The sequence below is a fragment of the Bemisia tabaci genome, chromosome 7 (assembly GCF_918797505.1).
Source record: "Bemisia tabaci chromosome 7, PGI_BMITA_v3".
Taxonomy (NCBI): domain Eukaryota; kingdom Metazoa; phylum Arthropoda; class Insecta; order Hemiptera; family Aleyrodidae; genus Bemisia; species Bemisia tabaci.
In genome coordinates this window covers 2,028,529-2,045,576 of record NC_092799.1, presented here as the reverse complement: position 1 = coordinate 2,045,576, position 17,048 = coordinate 2,028,529, and the positions used below count along the sequence as shown (strand labels likewise).

The window sequence follows — 17,048 nt, the reverse complement described above, 5'->3', positions numbered from 1 at the left end:
ACTGCTGTGAGTGCTCTAATGGAGATTTTGATTTGGACAGGGATTTGCGATTTCACCACTTCTTCCTTTTTAAAATTTGGGGAAAAACACGATGATGCCACTAGTTTTCTCTGAAAGAAATAGCCAAGCTCAGAGCAGAAGCTCTGAAAGTTGAGGTCGTAGTGGAGGGGACCCCCACGCTCCGCTGAGAGGCCATAGAGTGAATCATACAAAGGGACTAAGTCAAATTAAAAAAAAGGAAAGAAAAAAAAAGAAAAATAGGCGTAGTTTTGAACCTAAATAGCCGCACATATTTTCCACTCCTTTCTAAACTGTAAAGTTTAAAGAAAAAGATTTGAGTGTGAAGGTAGGATTCGAGTTTTATTGCTTACATCGATGCTTATGCCTCGAGTGGAGGTTTTGATAATATACCTGCGTCGCAACTTTCACTTTGGATATTGATGGATGGCGAGGAGAAACGCGGCGGGGGGGGGGGGGGGTTATTATTTATTCATGGGGATAATTTACGACCTGCCTTGAGGTTTTTTATGACGTGACAGGAGCGCATGCCGAAAATCCGACGATAAATTTCCCGCCCGGCCTTGGCGAATTTTCTCGTGGCCCATTTTCCCTTTCCCCGTTCATTTTCCCTTTCCCCATTCATTTTTCCCGTTCGGGTTTCGGCTATCGCGGTCCGGTCCGGCGCGGCCGGCTGCATTCCGCGGATCGAGGTGACCTCTTTCCGCGTCTCTTGTTTTATCTCTTCTCGCCTTTTTCCTCTCGAGCCTTCGCGCGGATTCAAATGCCGGCGTCGGCGTCGGCGGCAGAACTGGAAGCGAGGCGCGTGGTGTAATGGATTATGCGAAATCCGTGCCATTCGAAAAATGCCGATCGGCCCGCGGCCCGCGCGGCTCGAGCCCCGGCGAAATAAAGTCATTGGAATCGAGTAATTGAATTAAATCCGCCGCACAAAGGCACCGCCGGCCACCGCAGACGGCATCCCCGTATTTACCCGCTTCGGAAGCCAGGCATCGCTGTCCGCTAGCTATTCAAATTGATAGACAGGTCTGTGCCTTTTTATATCAATCTTTGTCCATAGATTGCAATCAAGAAACGGAGAAAAAGGAAGGATCCTGTTCTGCCGTTCAAACACCGCAATCACACGCTGAATGTGGGAGCTGAATGTGGCTTGAATGTGGAAGTCATCGGCCCGATGCCTGAATTTTGCGCGTGACGCGCATAATTCAGCAACGATTTTCAGCAACCATCGAACCAATTTTGAATTCGTCTGAACTATTCGAGTAGATTTAATACACATCTGGATGAAAATAACTCGCATTTGCTAAATTTCAGCCGTTGGGCGATGACTGTTGACTTCCACATTCAGCTGCTAAATTCAGCGTCTGATTGCGGCACAAGGAATAGCGGCGTATCAGCCTCCAGGCGTTGCCACATTTCCTTTGAGAAATTATGAATTCATCAGGAAAGTTTCAAATATTTTTCTTCCTATATTTGGACAAATTTGTTTGTAAAATTAATCTAGAGTTTCTGAAAATGTCGAGGAAAAACATGCATAACTTTCCCCAAAAATACATTTTTTATCAGGGGAAATTGAGCCTCTCTCGAATGTTCATGCGGCGCTCTTCCTTAGCACGGTCGTGTTTGTCGAAGCGGTTGATTGCAGTGGGCAAAGAAAAAAAATGCTGCGGTCCACAGCAAAACCGCCGCAGCTCCACTCAAAATTTTGTATTTTTTTCGAGCATGAACTGTTCTATCAAGAAAATTCAATGGCCATAATTCTTCACTTTAAGCGCTCAGCCGATAGGCAGCGCTCTTCGATTTCGACTTGCCTCTAGACACTCTAGAGTACTAGTATACTAGTGCTAATTCGTTTAAATGGCGCACCAGCTCATCGATGTGTAGGCTTTTTGGGGGGGTCCATTTTGAAAATAAATAAAGCTGTGAAAACCGTATTTTATGCTTTTAACGTAATGCGCAGGTAGTTTCGATCGTTTGTCTATAAGAAAATTTCCTAGCGGTAGAGTAATCCTTATCGAAATTGATCGTTGAACTCAAATGAAGCCTAAAAAGAACGCGCCTGATGAGCTCAACGGTGAGCTCATTTTCGGGAAACAAAAATGCGCGTTTACGGTTTCCTTGGTAACCTTTGTTTGCTATCAGCTGATGTTTTATTTCCATTTCCCAGCCAAGTCGACGGAGTTTATACGTCCTTTCTTCATTAAATACATTTACTAACACCTGAGCGCTTTTCTAATACGACAGTATTAGAACTTTCCCGCTTGTTTTTTTTTTTTTTTTAGTTCCGGATCGTATGGCGGAGGCGTATCGAAAAAATTCAGGATGGAGATTTGTTAGGTTTTTTTGTAAAACAACATTTTGTCAGGAAAAAATTGAAAAAGTGTTGAATGGATATACGGCGTTCGTACTCTGGACGGCAGAATTATATACTAACTATAGTATCTCCCATGGGTTGCCGTTAGTTAGTCTTTTAAATACCTTTTTTGCCCCTTGCAACCACCCGCTTTCACCAATAGGACCCCTCAATCTTCCCTCTTTCTTTTTTGTCTATAGTTCTGTCTATTGATTTCGATAATCAGCCTGAAGCGGTGAAAAATTTGAGCGTATTATTGTCGTTTCCCACATGATGAAAAGCGCAACTTCATTCTACTGTTGAAAAATTGGCTTAATTTATTTCAAAACATTTAGGAGTATGATTTTGAAATTTCTGTAGTAAGTGTCGCTGACTTTTGCATGAAATTAACAGACAAATCATTGAAATTTTCAGGTATCGATGTCCTGTCATGTTTCAGTGAAAATACCGTGAAAGTAAGGTGGAAATTGCGTAACGTTGATATCCATTTACGTTCTTTTTGTCTGTGAAACGATGAATTATGGAGAATAGAACAGAGGAAGAATTAAAGATACGCTAGATAGACAATAAGACACCATTAGAAACAGTTTTCGGGCAAAATGTGTTGTTTGAAACATCGAACCCATTCTAAACAGCAAATAAAGGTGACCCAACAAGTTTTCCCTGAATTTTTAAAATTCCTCGACGTTTCCCGGTTTCCGTGACTCTGGCAACCCTGCAGTAGTTAGTAGTATTCCAATGATTACATCAAGTATCTAATACCAACACCTAGGCCTACACCTAGTTGAAGTTGAACACCTTGGCGTTGTTTATCCACTTAACAAATTCTTCAGTGCTCGGACGTGAGGAGCCCATCTCTGAGAGAGTGCGAAACTTTCTGTCGCCATGAGTTTGTCTCGAGCCCAGTGTGCGACTTGCGGAAGGTCTCAGTGGGAGGGAAAAAAACCGGTGAAAAATGTTGGCAGGTTTGTTTCTTGGCCGGTTGGGACACCCGAAGTAAGTCAAGGGGGCTGGGGGAGGCGAAGAGATTAAGTTTACAGCTCTATTAAGAGGAGGAATGCAGAGTAACACCTCGGATCTGGGCTCTCTCAGCCCGGCATCGGGATGCGAAGATAGAAAGGGAAAGAGAGAAAGGTTCTGGAAGGAGGGAGGAAGAGGGAGGAAGGATCAGACCTCGAGGATGATGACCGGATTATGCGCAACCGGCGTCAAAGGAAACATGTTATGAGCAAATTCCGGGATTTCCAGTGGCTTCGCCGGAACTTCCGCCTTTGGGTTGCTACGCAGATATCGCCGAGTATACAGGGTGTCTTAGCTTTGACCAGCGTCATCTCGAGGGGCGCTTCTCTACGATACATACAATAAAAATTGACAAGTAGATAAAGAACTAACAGTGACTAGTGGGACTAGTCACTAGACTATAAAAGACCAGTGGGTGTCATACTTATAAATATACAAATAGTTAATAATCTCATAATTAAAATGCCACAGTATTCTGAAAGGAATATAGTATTATAAATCCAGTTCTTCTGTATTCAATGTTAAATCCTGAAATTAACTCTGATTCTCCCTCTGAAAGATCAAAGGGTGTTCGGTTAGTCTCTGCTAAGATTGTAATTATTCAAATTAGTACCAAAGGAATCAAAATTATCAAAACATATATATATATTTTTGAACTTTTCTTATATAAATGAAGTTTATTTGTTTTGTGATTATAACTACGGTAATTAAAATTATAATCAAGTTAATTTCATACGAAATTAGTCGTGAAATTGTTCGAATTATACCAATAAAGGCATAGTTTGAGTTTAAGGATTCAGCATTCTCATACATGTATTTTAGCAATAATTTCACGTAGAGCACGATTCACTTAACGAAAATGGAATTAACTACTAACTAAGATATTTAACGGTTTTTCTTGTGTAAATTTGAACCCTCCGCTTATGAAAAAACAAAAGTTTACTTGTGTCAAAGCGCGCAGTAAACGTTACCGGAACAGTATCTGCGGTATGAAACTATGGCAGCCTGAATCTCGGTGCTTCGGCTTAACTGTTGCACGTTGTTAAAACTTTGAAGGTAGGCAGGGAACATTGCTCGATTAAGAAACGTATCAAAATTATTGTTCGTAATTTGATTCAAGTAGGCTTTAGTTTCTCTGGTAGCCGGGAAGTTCAAGATTCCCGCAGCCAATTTAATCTAAAAACATTAACATCTCAGTTAGGAGTTGATTTCAGTAATTTCTGTTGCACAAATCGTGCTCTTTACGTGAAATTCTGGTTGAGAAACATGTATCAGAATGCTTAAATTCGTACCTTCTCTGCTGCATTGGCGAGGCGTGGCCCTGGTAAAAATTGGCGATAGGAGCTGCGTTTCAAAACACTATAGGAGTTCTTATAGCCGACTGAAGAAGGCGATAGAAAATCCTATAGTTGGCTGTAGAAAGTGGAAAAAATCATACGGCCGGGCTACACGAAGCGATAAAAATTATACAGCCGGGCTATACTTCTTATCGCCGGGCTTCACACTTTATCGCCTGGCTGTTGCTTTTTCGCTATCGGCTATAAAAGGCTATAATAAATTGTGTAGAAATTCGTGTGCTTTGTAAATCCTTAAGTTTGCACGGAACCACCTTAATATTTACAAAACACACATTATATTTTCCTTTAATACATATTTTTTTTCATCAATTAAAATGAGAATAATCCATACAAAGTGTGCGAATATTTCAAAGTCATGAGTTGAAAAACGCTGACTCCAAGAGATTAAATATTAGAGCCTTACACAAAGCAGAGCGGCGGCGCACTGGCGCCTACAAACCTAACAGGGATACTTCACGCATTGCGCAACGCGTGAAGTATCCCTGTTAGGTTTGTAGGCGCCAATGCGCGTTTCGCGCTGGCTGCCCGCCCGCCGCGCCGCAGCGTACCACGGCGCTTGAAGCAACTATTTTACACCAGAGTTATTGCAAAGTATCATACGAAACTGAAGGTGCCCCAACATATTAGGAATGACAGGCATCCTTCAAAAGTACGGAGCTTTCCTCGCAAAATAAATCAAGATACTACGGCCCAAAAAGAGAGCGGTAGTCCAAAAACTCACTAAGTCCTAGCATCCGTAATTAGTAATGTTTAGCATACACTTTATCGCCAGGCTGTTGCTTAATCGCCATCGGCTATAAAAGGCTGTAAGAAATTGTGTTGCCGGCTATAGAAGGTATTGGAAATCTTACAGCCGGCTGTAGGTCTATGGTATTTCGGAACACAGATTCTACTGCCAATTTTTACCAAGGGAGTAATCGAAAATCGATATATCCCCGTTTGAACTTATAGTAAAGAATCGATTCTTGAGGTGTTCTTTGCGAACACCCTATGTTTATAAACCCTTTTCCATAGGTTTAAATGTTAGATCAATCGGTATGTCACAAAGCACGCCACGCGTCTACTTTGCTGCTCCATTTTTTTCCCATGAACGTACACAGTTACACACTTCCGTATATATGATTGCTTTAAGGTACTTTTATTTTGGGCGATTTTTGGTTAAATCGACGGAGACTGCAGGTTATTCTGAGACATCTAGGAATGAAGAGTGAGTTCCCCTAAGGGTACTAATCTACCCTTGTTTCTCTTGATGTCGTTCGGATATTACAAATTGAGAACGGCTAGCGCGATGGTCTTCATCATCCATGTGCTCCAGGTTCGGTCCTGGCGACTTGCGTCTAACTTTTAACGAGGCTGAAAATGTTCAACTCAAAGATGTACAGTGTAGGTACCCCAAAGGAAAATTAATCAAAAGGTATTAACCGCAAGTTTTGGTTACTCTGTGTTCTTCCTCCTTTATTAACTCAAAATGATGGTTATACTTTTTCTTTATGTAGATTTCGGAATCAACTGATGGGTTCAACATGATTCCCATGAGACTCAATGTCGATGCGTGTGGAGGAAATAAAGAAGGGGTCTTTGGTTGGTATATCTTTGGAGAAAAACTTTCTGTAAAAGGTACATCAACGCCTGGATGCAACTATTCGTGCTTAATGGATGACCGGGTTGCATCGACGACATTTGAAGGCGGTTTAGCTTGTTTGGTTTTCTCAGCAGCAAATCGACGAGACGCGACATTTTTGACGAAAGCTCTTCAGATTACAGCGGGCCGATTATTGAAATTGATAGACAAAGCTATAGACAAAGGAGACAAACGAGATATGGAGAAATCCTATCGGTGGAAGCGGGTGGTTGCAATGGACAAAGGAGGTAGGTGATAGACTAACTAACAGCAACTTGCGAGAGACCCGACTGTTAGTCTATCATTTTCTCTCTTCGTATATATGAGCCACCCATAACAATTAATAGGATCGCTCCGCACTCCCTATGTCTTCTTTGTCTATAGCTTTGTCCATCAATTTCAATAATCAGTCCGCAGTACTGTCACGCATGTAACAGAGGCATTATAGAAATCTTATCGTCTTATAGTTACTGATCATACTTTTATACATACTGCCGTGTTACGGGGAAACGCCGCACGAGCCTTCCCGACTTCAAAAAATTCCCTTTGACAAAATACGAATTTTGAGGAAAATCATTTGTTCCCAATTTTTCAAAGAATTTTATCAGGAATCAGCGCTAAATTATTTGAAAATTTCCGGCGATGATATTCATAATTCTTCTTAAAAATGAAACTTTTATTGGGCTAACTCATATATCTGGTCAAAGCAACCCTAATAAAAACTAACCATGAAAAACCGCGCGTTTAGGTTACTTCTTTTTCTATTTCTAATATTTACAGAAAATGGTGTTTACATTTCTCACTGTACACTCTACTGTCCCGCCGCGCTGAGGAAGAACGTCGTAAGAACACTCAGACGTTGCCAAAGTCTGTGTTAAATTATGCACTGTCATGGAAATTTCTGAGTGTTTCCCCTCCAATTCATTTCATTCGCGATCAGATCTAAATTACCTGAAAATTCAATAGAAAATATTCCTAACTCTTCTGAAAACTGAACAATTTACGGGAAGAAACGGGACGGCTCTCAGAAGTTGATACGAGGTTTTTCCTTAGGCCGGGAGTATGTAAAGTAGCAAAAGCTCATGAATTGGACGGGAAAAGGGGAGGCCTGGAAGCGCGCTCTGGCGGCGAGGGGGCGAAGGAGCGAGCGCTGTGAATGCTGTAGGTCGGCGCCTGCGCATTGTTCTCTCGGGGAAGGAATTCCTCGAGATTCGGTGCCTCGGGCCTGAGACTCGCGACTCGCGAGCCCAAGGAGTTGAGCCCGAGCAAGGAGCAAGCCTGAGCAGAATGGCTAAGCTTCCTACTCTACTCGACAAACTTCACATTCCGGCTCAAATTCACGGTGGGCTTTTCATTTGGATTCGGCCGCGCGCGCAGCGCGCAGGCGCAGTCCTCTGTGCCTATGCGTCCGCGCATATATATGTATATCGCACGCCCTGAACCCCCTCCCCTCGTCTCCCGCCCTCCTCCTCCGCGGGTAATTTATTTATTCCTCATACGTTCTCTTTCCAATCTGCAAGGAGTTGGTTTCTTTGTCGAGCCTTGCCACCGCGATGCCCGGTGCGCCAGCTCCAAACTTGCCAGATTCTCCGATTAAATATGGATAGTTTACACGGGTTCAAACGGGGGAAAGTACTGATTTCTCAGTACTATCTGGCGACTATGGCGAGCTTGGGCCCTCTCTCGTCTCTCTTGCGGTCAACTTGTCGTCGCTGAGGCCATCTCGCTCGCTCGCACTTGTGTCGTTAGCCCGGTTTGTCTAACAAATCATCTCTTGTTTTGTTTCCCGACGCTCGAGAATAGAAGAGAACTAGCCGCGGACTAGCGCTCTCTCGCCGGCGGCGTTGCCTATTTTAACCTCTCCCTCTTTTAAGCCCTCCTCGGTAGCCGAAACAAGCAGGATCGTTATGTCCCATCAAAAAGTGAGCAGGCTAAAACCAAAGACCCTCGTCTCTTCTGTTTTCCTCTCCCTTCATTCATCCGTCAAAAACATGGGATTTTATCGGTTCCTCAGAAGATTCAGGGGTCATACCCCCCCCCCTCCCCGCAGACTGATTATTGAATTTGATAGGCAAAGATATAGACAATGGGGACCAAGGAAAATGTAGATATCCAAATGATGGAAGAGAGTGGTTGCAATAGACAAAGGAGGTAAGTAATAGAGTAAGTAACGGCGATCAATAAGAAAGCCTACAGTAAGTTATCATTTCTCGACTTAATCTATGAGAATCACCCGTTTTAATCAACAGGATCGCCCAATTTTCCCGTCGTCCTCTCTGTCTATTGGTTTGTCTACCAATTTCAATAATCAGCCCGCTAGGCCTTAGAATGATACTCCAAGGTATGTCACGGTGAAAAGTGTGGGCTTTTGATGCAACAGCATCCCCTGAAGTGACACAGGTTGATTCTTTGACCTGCTGTAAAAACGACGGGTCCTCTGCGAAACCTCTCTCCTCGAGAGGACAAAATATTTCAAAGGTATGGGGATTTCCCATTTCCCCCATTGCCCTCACCAGCGATCCCAATCTCGTAATTTCTCGATGGGATAATTTCGATTAATCGCACTTTTCAAGGATACTTTTTTCTGACTTTTATACAAGAAATATTCGTCGCTGTTTAGGGTGGATTTTAGTGCGTTTTAAGTTTCTAGTCCCAGTAGGGATGTTGCTTTTGTGGAGATGCATGTACGAGGTCGGCCGCGGATATGAATGCTCGATCCAGATATGAGTGATGCAGCATTACTGGGACTGAACAAATTATAACTACCAAAGTAACGCATTGTAACTACCACTAGAAAAATACGTAGCTTAAACCTATCAGGCTCAACCACGGCTCATACTGTGGATCTCAGATCCACATAAAAAGCATTGTAAAAGAGCAACAATTTTCTTTTCTCTGCGTCGGCTGGAAATACTACATTTTGCGCTTCTTTCGCAGAACTCCATATATTCTACGAAGATCCTTGGCTTTTAATGGGTTGATGGCACCCATTTTTCATAATTCATTTCCTGCTAGTATGATGACTTAGCTTCTCGGGATGTTTTCAGTTTTTCTTCCAGCACAAACAGCGACAAAACCCCGTCTTGAAAATGCGCAAAGTAAAACCCGTCGAGAACGATACTATTTGTGGGTTCGGATGGCAGGCGCGGGAAATGACATTTGCTGATTGGCTTATGTCAGTATTAGGCGCTGCCTTGATAGGTTAATTGGTCCACATTTTGCAATAAGGAGCCACTATTTCTGGCTCATGTTAGAAATAACATATATGCCATTGGTTTCCCCAAGCAAAAAGGTGCTTTTACAGAAGAGTCGGGGATAGTGGCTCCTTATTGCAAAATATGATCCAATTTTAATTTTGGCTTTTGTTTAGTCAACTTTTGATTAGGTTTTTCTCCTCTGAGAAATAGTTTTTTGAGCTGTTTGATGAATGTTTTAGGTTATCCACGGAATTTCACGACAGTGCGCCATTCTCAAAACCCTGCCCGATTTGGTTCGACTCGTGTGCTGGAGGATGCGAAGAAAGAGACGGCAACTCTGAGTGAGTTGCCCCCGCGGATCTGTGGGTCGATCGATAAATCGACAATCGATAAATCCCTATCTTAGCAATGCAATTAATCGATCTAGGTCATTCGATATCCATTCAAGAATCGACCCGGTGATGTTCCTTCGTGTCATCGGCTGATGAATTTGATATTCTAGCCTATTGATCAGTCGTGGGCAAGAAAAACAGTTTTCCCGGCACCGGAGCAGGAGGTTTCCGCGTATTTCGTCTGTTTTCAGCGCAAAGAGGTTGAGCCACATTTTATCGAGTTAACTTTGGAGCGTCTCCGTTCCCTTGCTACCGCCGATCCAGATCTTGCCAATAGAAAAAAAAATATAGAGCCAGCCATGGGAACTTATCTTCTTCATCGCCTTCAACTTTATGCCAACGGATTTAACTAGAATCAGCCTAACTTCGTTTCTCGTTGCCGCACTTCCTCCCATGTTTTATTTTTCAATAGGAAAGGGCATTTCGTCACCTTAAGCCGAAAGTGTATCATAAGCGCCATGCGACATTTAAAAATTTCCACCGCAATTTTATTTTTTTACAGAGAAATTGTTGGTTAAATCTGTTTGGAAATTTCACTGAATTTTGAACTAGCGGCAGCACAAAGAAAATTTAGTGAAATTTTCGGGCAGCTCCGTTGAATTTGTCTGTGAAAAAATAAAATGGCGCGGAAATTTTTAAATATCGCATGGTGCTTTGATAATTTGGCCGGAAGTTGACGATCTCTTGGTTGCGGCATCTCAGGATCTCCGTTAACGTATCCTCCACTGTAATTAAAGTAAATGCATGTAATTCGTCAAAGCTTTTACTGAATTTACTTTATAATTTTAAAATGCTGAAAACTAAAAGTTTCGGAAAACTCACGCAACAGCATCCTATCTAAAATGTAAATTAGCAGTGGGGACTCTGAAATACCGCAACCTAGAAAGGTCCTTTCTGCACCCAACGCCTCATTTGTGCTGGGGGTATGTGAAAATCGTACGCAATTCCTGTTTTTTTTGGTTCCTTTAGATTGGTTCTCTTCCACATAATTCTTTTTTCCATAAATTGTCGTTATTTTCACGTAAGAACCCAACCAAATTTTGACGTTACCAATTTGTTTCCTCGATTGCATTTTTACCAGGACAATCTTACGTATTTCTTACTAAAAATTTCATCGACGTTTCCTCCAACTTCTTGCAAAAATCAGAACATTTTCGGTCTAAAATCGCACGGGTAGTACGGGTACTATCCTGTAAAAAATTAAATCGTTTGAATTAATTTTGCAACCTTGGCATGGAGTGACGTTCCTTCGTGCGAGGAGCTAAGAAATAAATTCATATGCCCAAACATCTTCTTTCTGTCATGTACCTCGTGTCATTTGTGGATCCTCCGTAGTTTTTTCCACGAAATTGTCTAATTCTTCTTCTTTAGTAATGAACTCGTCCGAGGTCCTAAACGCATAAGTTATCCAGAGGCTTTACGACTTTAGAAGGAAAAAATCAAACCATTATATAGTTGCAGTATTGCTCCTAGGGAATTTTATACCGGTATTTAGATTTAGATGTACAAATTCCCTGTCGCAAATCAGTTTTTCGAAAGACGAATGGTCATCGCTTTTGTTCCAAATTTTGCACGATTTATCAGGTTGTTCTTTGAAAATTTCGCACTGAAACGTCCATTAGTTTACTCAAAGATGGGAAAATAAGAAGTCCAAACAAAGACCGACCCATTAAAGTAAGTTAAAGGAAAAGTTATTATTTGATGATAAATTACCTAATTTTCCCGCGATTTCGAGGACCGGCGGCGCTTTAATACATTTAAACAATGTATTTTTTGGACAATTGACAACACCGGGATAAAATTCATTAGTTGTTTACTTCATCGACAAAGTAGGTAACACTGGAATTGAGTGAAGGTACAGGAAAGAAACAATCGATGCCTCAGTTAGTGGCTCATGTGACAAATACTAAACGAATTTGAGTGTAACGCCTGCCGCTCTCTTTTTGTGCTGTAGTATATCTTGATTTATTTTGCGAGGAAAGTTCCATACTCTTAGGGGATGCCTGTCATTCTTAATATGTTGGAGTGCCTTCAATTTTGTATGATTTTGTGCAACACCTCTGTTTCGAAATAGCTGCTTGCCGCCGCGGCGACCAGCGCGACACGCGCGATGGTGCCTACAAACCTAAGGGGATACTTCAAGCTTTGCGCAATGCGTGAAGTATCCCCTTAGGTTTGTAGGAGCCAGTGCGCGTTTTGCGCTGGCCGCACGCTACTCCGCCCTATGTTAGGCTCTAATATTTAAATTCGCGGAGTCAACGGTTTTCAACTCATGATTTTGAAATGTTTGCACTCTCTGCATGGATTGCTCTCATTTAAATTGATGGGGGGAAAAGTACGTACTAAAGGAAAATTTAATGTATGTTTTGTAAAAATTAAGGTGGTTCCGTGTCAAATTTAATGATTTCTAAAGCACTTTAATTTTTCTTTTAAATATTGTGCTTTTACTGTGCTGCCGTGTGGTATACGCGCAACCAAAAGCTCGAAATTGGACGTCTTTGACTCTAGAATATCGATGTACAAATGGGTTAAAACCAAAGATTGCGTGCTTCTAGGTTTTTTTCCCTCTTTTATTCATTGTTGTACAGTCTCTTTCAATACGACTCATTGAGATCATTCAGCTTGGAAAAGGTTTTATAGATATTTGCCACGTTTTAAAAATGCAAATATTTTGAAAATAAAGTAATATTTACATTTCAAAGGCGATGACTAGGCATTCCTATGCTTCGCTCCACCGTGCGCCTGGATGAAACTATTCGGACTCCATGGATGTTTGTGTTGCATACGCACCGAAGTGAAGGCGTTTTGGCTTCAGGCAGTAATTGACTCATCAGCGGGGCTCAGTTGAGCATGTGTAGTAAAACTTTACATTGCTGCTAAACCAGTTTTAACTGTATTAGAAAATTAATGTGCAGGCTTTTCTCGTGATAAGGTACCATATGAACATCATTTCAATGAATTCATCGGACTTTTTTAAAGGCTCTGCAGAATCTAATTCGGTTAAAAATTATGCAAGATCGAAGACAAATGCATGCAAATTATTGATTTAATGTTTTCAGTATCTTCATGAGTTCTACCATTTCTGATTATGCTTTCATTTTGTCTGTTTCAGTTCGACCGGTCAGTGTAGAGGGTCTAAGAGACCTGAAATTGAAAGTCAAAGAACAATTAACGTTAGTATGCAAATGTAAAGGTAATCCACTGCCGTTACTACAATGGTACAAAGATGGTGTACATATTAGAGCAAGTAAAAGGACGAAAATTCAATATAAAAAGTAAGTTGAATCAACGTATAAGTATTTTCTCTTAGCATTTGACTTTATTGATGGCATCAGGATTGCAAGATTGCAGAAGCCCGAAAATAGCAGAATGCAGATTAAAAATTTAACTACACTCTCTCCCGATTTCGGCGTCTAGTCGGGGGTTTACCGACAAGATCTATGCTGAATCCTCACGAATGAATCTCACAAGGAAGCATATTTTGATTAAAATATTAATATGCGTAGCAAGGTTTGCTTGACAATTTAATTAATTAAATAATTAATTCTATCTTTCATTCTTATCGTTTATTCTAAGGCATCGTGTCTAGAAGCGAGAGTAACCGGGAAAACCTGGAATTCATTAGAGAATTAAAAATTTAAAAAAAATAATGAGGGAGAAAAAGGTTAGGGCATCTGTTCAAGAAACCGCGAATATTTTTTTTCTATCGCTTAGTCATTTCGTTTTTCAAATTGTGCAAACATGCAAATAAAAAAGTAAGTATCTTACCTAGAAGGTACACCGACAAAAAAAGGATGCAGGTTTATCGTTCTGGATGTAAAAAAGTGTACGACAACTAACAAAACGCTGAATTAACAGCTACAGCAGTTACTTCAGCAATGTCGAGATGTAAAACTAACTGCTGTGGTGGTTTTTCTCAACCTTTTGTGAGTTGCCGCACACTCTTCTCATTCAAAATGTTAAATCAGAATCCTTCTTCTTTCGGTGTGCTATCAGTGATCTCCGTTGCGCAAAACATGTTCTACGTGCAATTTTGGCCAGAAAATGTGGATCAGAATGATTAAATTTGCACTATGTCAACTGGATTGCATTTTGCAAAAAGGAACCACTAGCATTGCAATGTTGCTAAGATTGTGCAACTTCTTTTGTCTTGGAGGAAAAACCCGATTATCCCCTAATAGTTTCTATTTTACTCGCTAAAAACTGTAAATTTAAGACAAAAATTACCATCTAAATTTCATAGTTTTTCACAATTTTCGCAATTTCATTGCAAAGGGTGAAGTTGCACAATCTTAGCATCATTGCAATGCTAGTGGTTTTTTTTGCAAAATGCAATCCAACTGGCCTATGGCAATAATCAGCCAGGAGATTTTTTTTTTTTTTTTTAAATTATAGAACAATGTTTTGATAGAATGTCCTCTCGGATTCTCCCACGGAGACCAAAAGCGGAGTCGGAATGTGTGTTGTGTGTTGCGTGTTGCTAATGGAGTTTGGTATTTTTGCAGAAGAAGATCATTGCTGGTCATTCCCAAAGTACAAATTGAGGACGCTGGGAAGTACGAGTGCCGCGGAACTGGCGTTACCGGCCAAAGCGTAACGTCCTGGTCCACCGTTACCGTTCACGCCAGATCCGATAACGGTGCGTATCCACACATTACCTATATCCTTTCTTTTCCATCACTTTTCTTCTTCTTTCCCCCTCTTTCTTCAACAAGGTGGCAAATTCTAGAGTCCCTTTATACCCAGAGTTAAGACAACTCACTTTTGGTTGGGCTGAAAGTGGCCTAAAAAAAATCCAATTCTGGTTGGTTCTCGCTCATGGAGGCCGAAACGAGTGCACCAAGATGGCGGTACCTCGAATGTGAACAAGAATAATGAAAATATTACCTAATTGTGGTTTATCAAGAGTAATTGTTATTTCCATCGGTCTAAAATGAAAATAGATTAAGAAATTATTCACAAACCAATCTAATTTTCGTTTTAATTGATCAATTTGTTGATGTTTTTGTGTGACAGACATCGCAGGATTCCTGATCCTTATCCCTCAATATCGTTTGTTTGGGTGCACTCGTTTCGGCCTCCATGGCCAGCCAAGGCCGACTGCCAGTCAGCTGATAATCGAGTTGTCTTTAACTCTGGGTATAAAGGGACTCAAGCAAATTCTTGAAGAGTCAGAGGAAACCTAGAAGGCTCCGAGAATGAGCCACCGGACGAAGTCTCAACTGGACCGCGTTAAACAGAAAGGAACCAAGCCACGTCAGCTGTTGACAAATTGAATCGGGCAATTTAATTTTTACATGAAAACGGTTATGCGGATTTTCATGCGAATTCCAGTGGATTTTCTCCATAGTACGAAGCAAATTTCTTAAAATTGTCCAAGGAATCCACACCAACGTTCTCTCGTAAAAAATTGAATTGCCCAGTTAAATTTGGCAATAGCTGATGTGGCTTGGTTCCTTTCTGTTAAACGCGGTCCAAATAGAAGCACACATCACAAGTTTTCTCCTGGCAGGGGGTCTACAAGTTCGGAATTTCCGGAAAGCCCGGAAATCGTACTGATTTTGAAAGCCCGGTCCGGAAGTACTAAAAATGTACGGAAATTCCGCTGAAAGGTCCGAAATTTTTCATTTTTGTCGCAATTTGAGAGAGAAATTCAAATTTTTTAAATTTTTTGAATTTAGTCATAAATGGAGGCACTGAAAAAGTACTGAATTTTTCCGTTGAGGAGGTACTGAATTTCTAGGGAATGTACTGAAAAATTACTGTAAAAGTATTTGTGTATTTTTGGGAAGCTTGTTTTAGTAGACACCCTGCTCGGAAATCTTATGTAGGAAACGATTCCACATTGGGAAGTCCAGGAATCAACCCCCGAAAGAGATATTCACAAGTATTCTCAACACGGATCAAATCTGCCGTCCCAAGAAAGAACGCTGTATGAGCCTTCAGACGTTGTTATATTTCCGTCAATAAAAACAAATCTACTGGGAAAATTCATTTCTATTTCATTTTCTATTTTCTACAAATTCAGAAAATTCTGATTGCAATTCAATCACAAATATCGATAATTAAAAAAAAAAAATCTCAAAAATACATGTTTTATCCGAGGGAATTTTGCAACTCTTAAATTTTTATATGGCGCTCTTCCTCAGCACAGCAGGAACAGCAGTTAGTTAGTACAGATGACGTCATTCACGTCATCGTAAGGGTCATTTTCTGCGGATCCTTGAATTGTTATTTCCCCACAAAAATATTGAATGTTTTCAATTTTAAGAGACTTCGCGGTTATAAGTTTTGTGAGAAAAATTTTTATGAGGTAGCATTCCTCCCCCCCCCCCCCCCCAAAAAAAAAAAAATAGTCCTGAAGAGGGGTCCGGGAAAAATCTAGGAAGTCCACGGAAACTTATCACCCCGATCGAATTTGATTGTCACTGATACTAATGACAAATGACAGCCGCTTTCAGTCCCGAGCCGTTAAGTCTAAAGAGCATATCATTTTAACCTACGATTATTTGTTTCAATAGAGAACTAAATCATTAAACCTACATGAATGTTTTGCTTATCAACTCTAGATTATGAGGGATATAATCTGACAATTGAAAGTTTCAGTTCTGCTGGGTTTTCTGATCAAAAAATAAAACATCAGAAAAAGTTTAACACAATCTGAAAATGTGCAGGCTAATTTCAGTTAAAATTGTCCAATTTAATCGGAAGATTTGGTAAAATAAGGGTATTTTGAGAGGTATATCGAAATAAATAAATCAATAATAAAAAAAAGGTGAAAATTGTGATTTTTTGGAACAATTAGGGATGAGCCATGATTAATCGGGATAGATTGATATGAAATTATGATAAATCAAAATATGAACGTACATGTAAATCTGGTTATTTCTTTTTCTCTTTTAATTTATGGAGATAATCATACACCGTCTGGGATTCGTAGCAAGCAAAACACGGAGCATTTACTTCAATGTAGTTTCCGACAAAGCCCGAGAGCAAATCGGCAAAACCAAGTTTCGACTCTAAATTTAACGTTGCGCGGTGATTTAAATTTACCGATGGAGGTTCCCAGGTGTGGATCTGACTCGGGAT

At 40.7% G+C, this 17,048-nt stretch overlaps 1 protein-coding gene across 1 annotated transcript in view; it reads left to right on the top strand.

Moving 5' to 3' along the window:
* Positions 1–17,048, top strand: part of vn (membrane-bound neuregulin protein vein) — a 160,116-nt gene that overhangs the window by 129,311 nt on the left and 13,757 nt on the right. Inside the window, 2 exon segments of the mRNA XM_072302118.1 lie at positions 13,072–13,234; positions 14,465–14,598. Of these exon segments, the coding sequence (XP_072158219.1) occupies positions 13,072–13,234; positions 14,465–14,598 (297 nt within the window).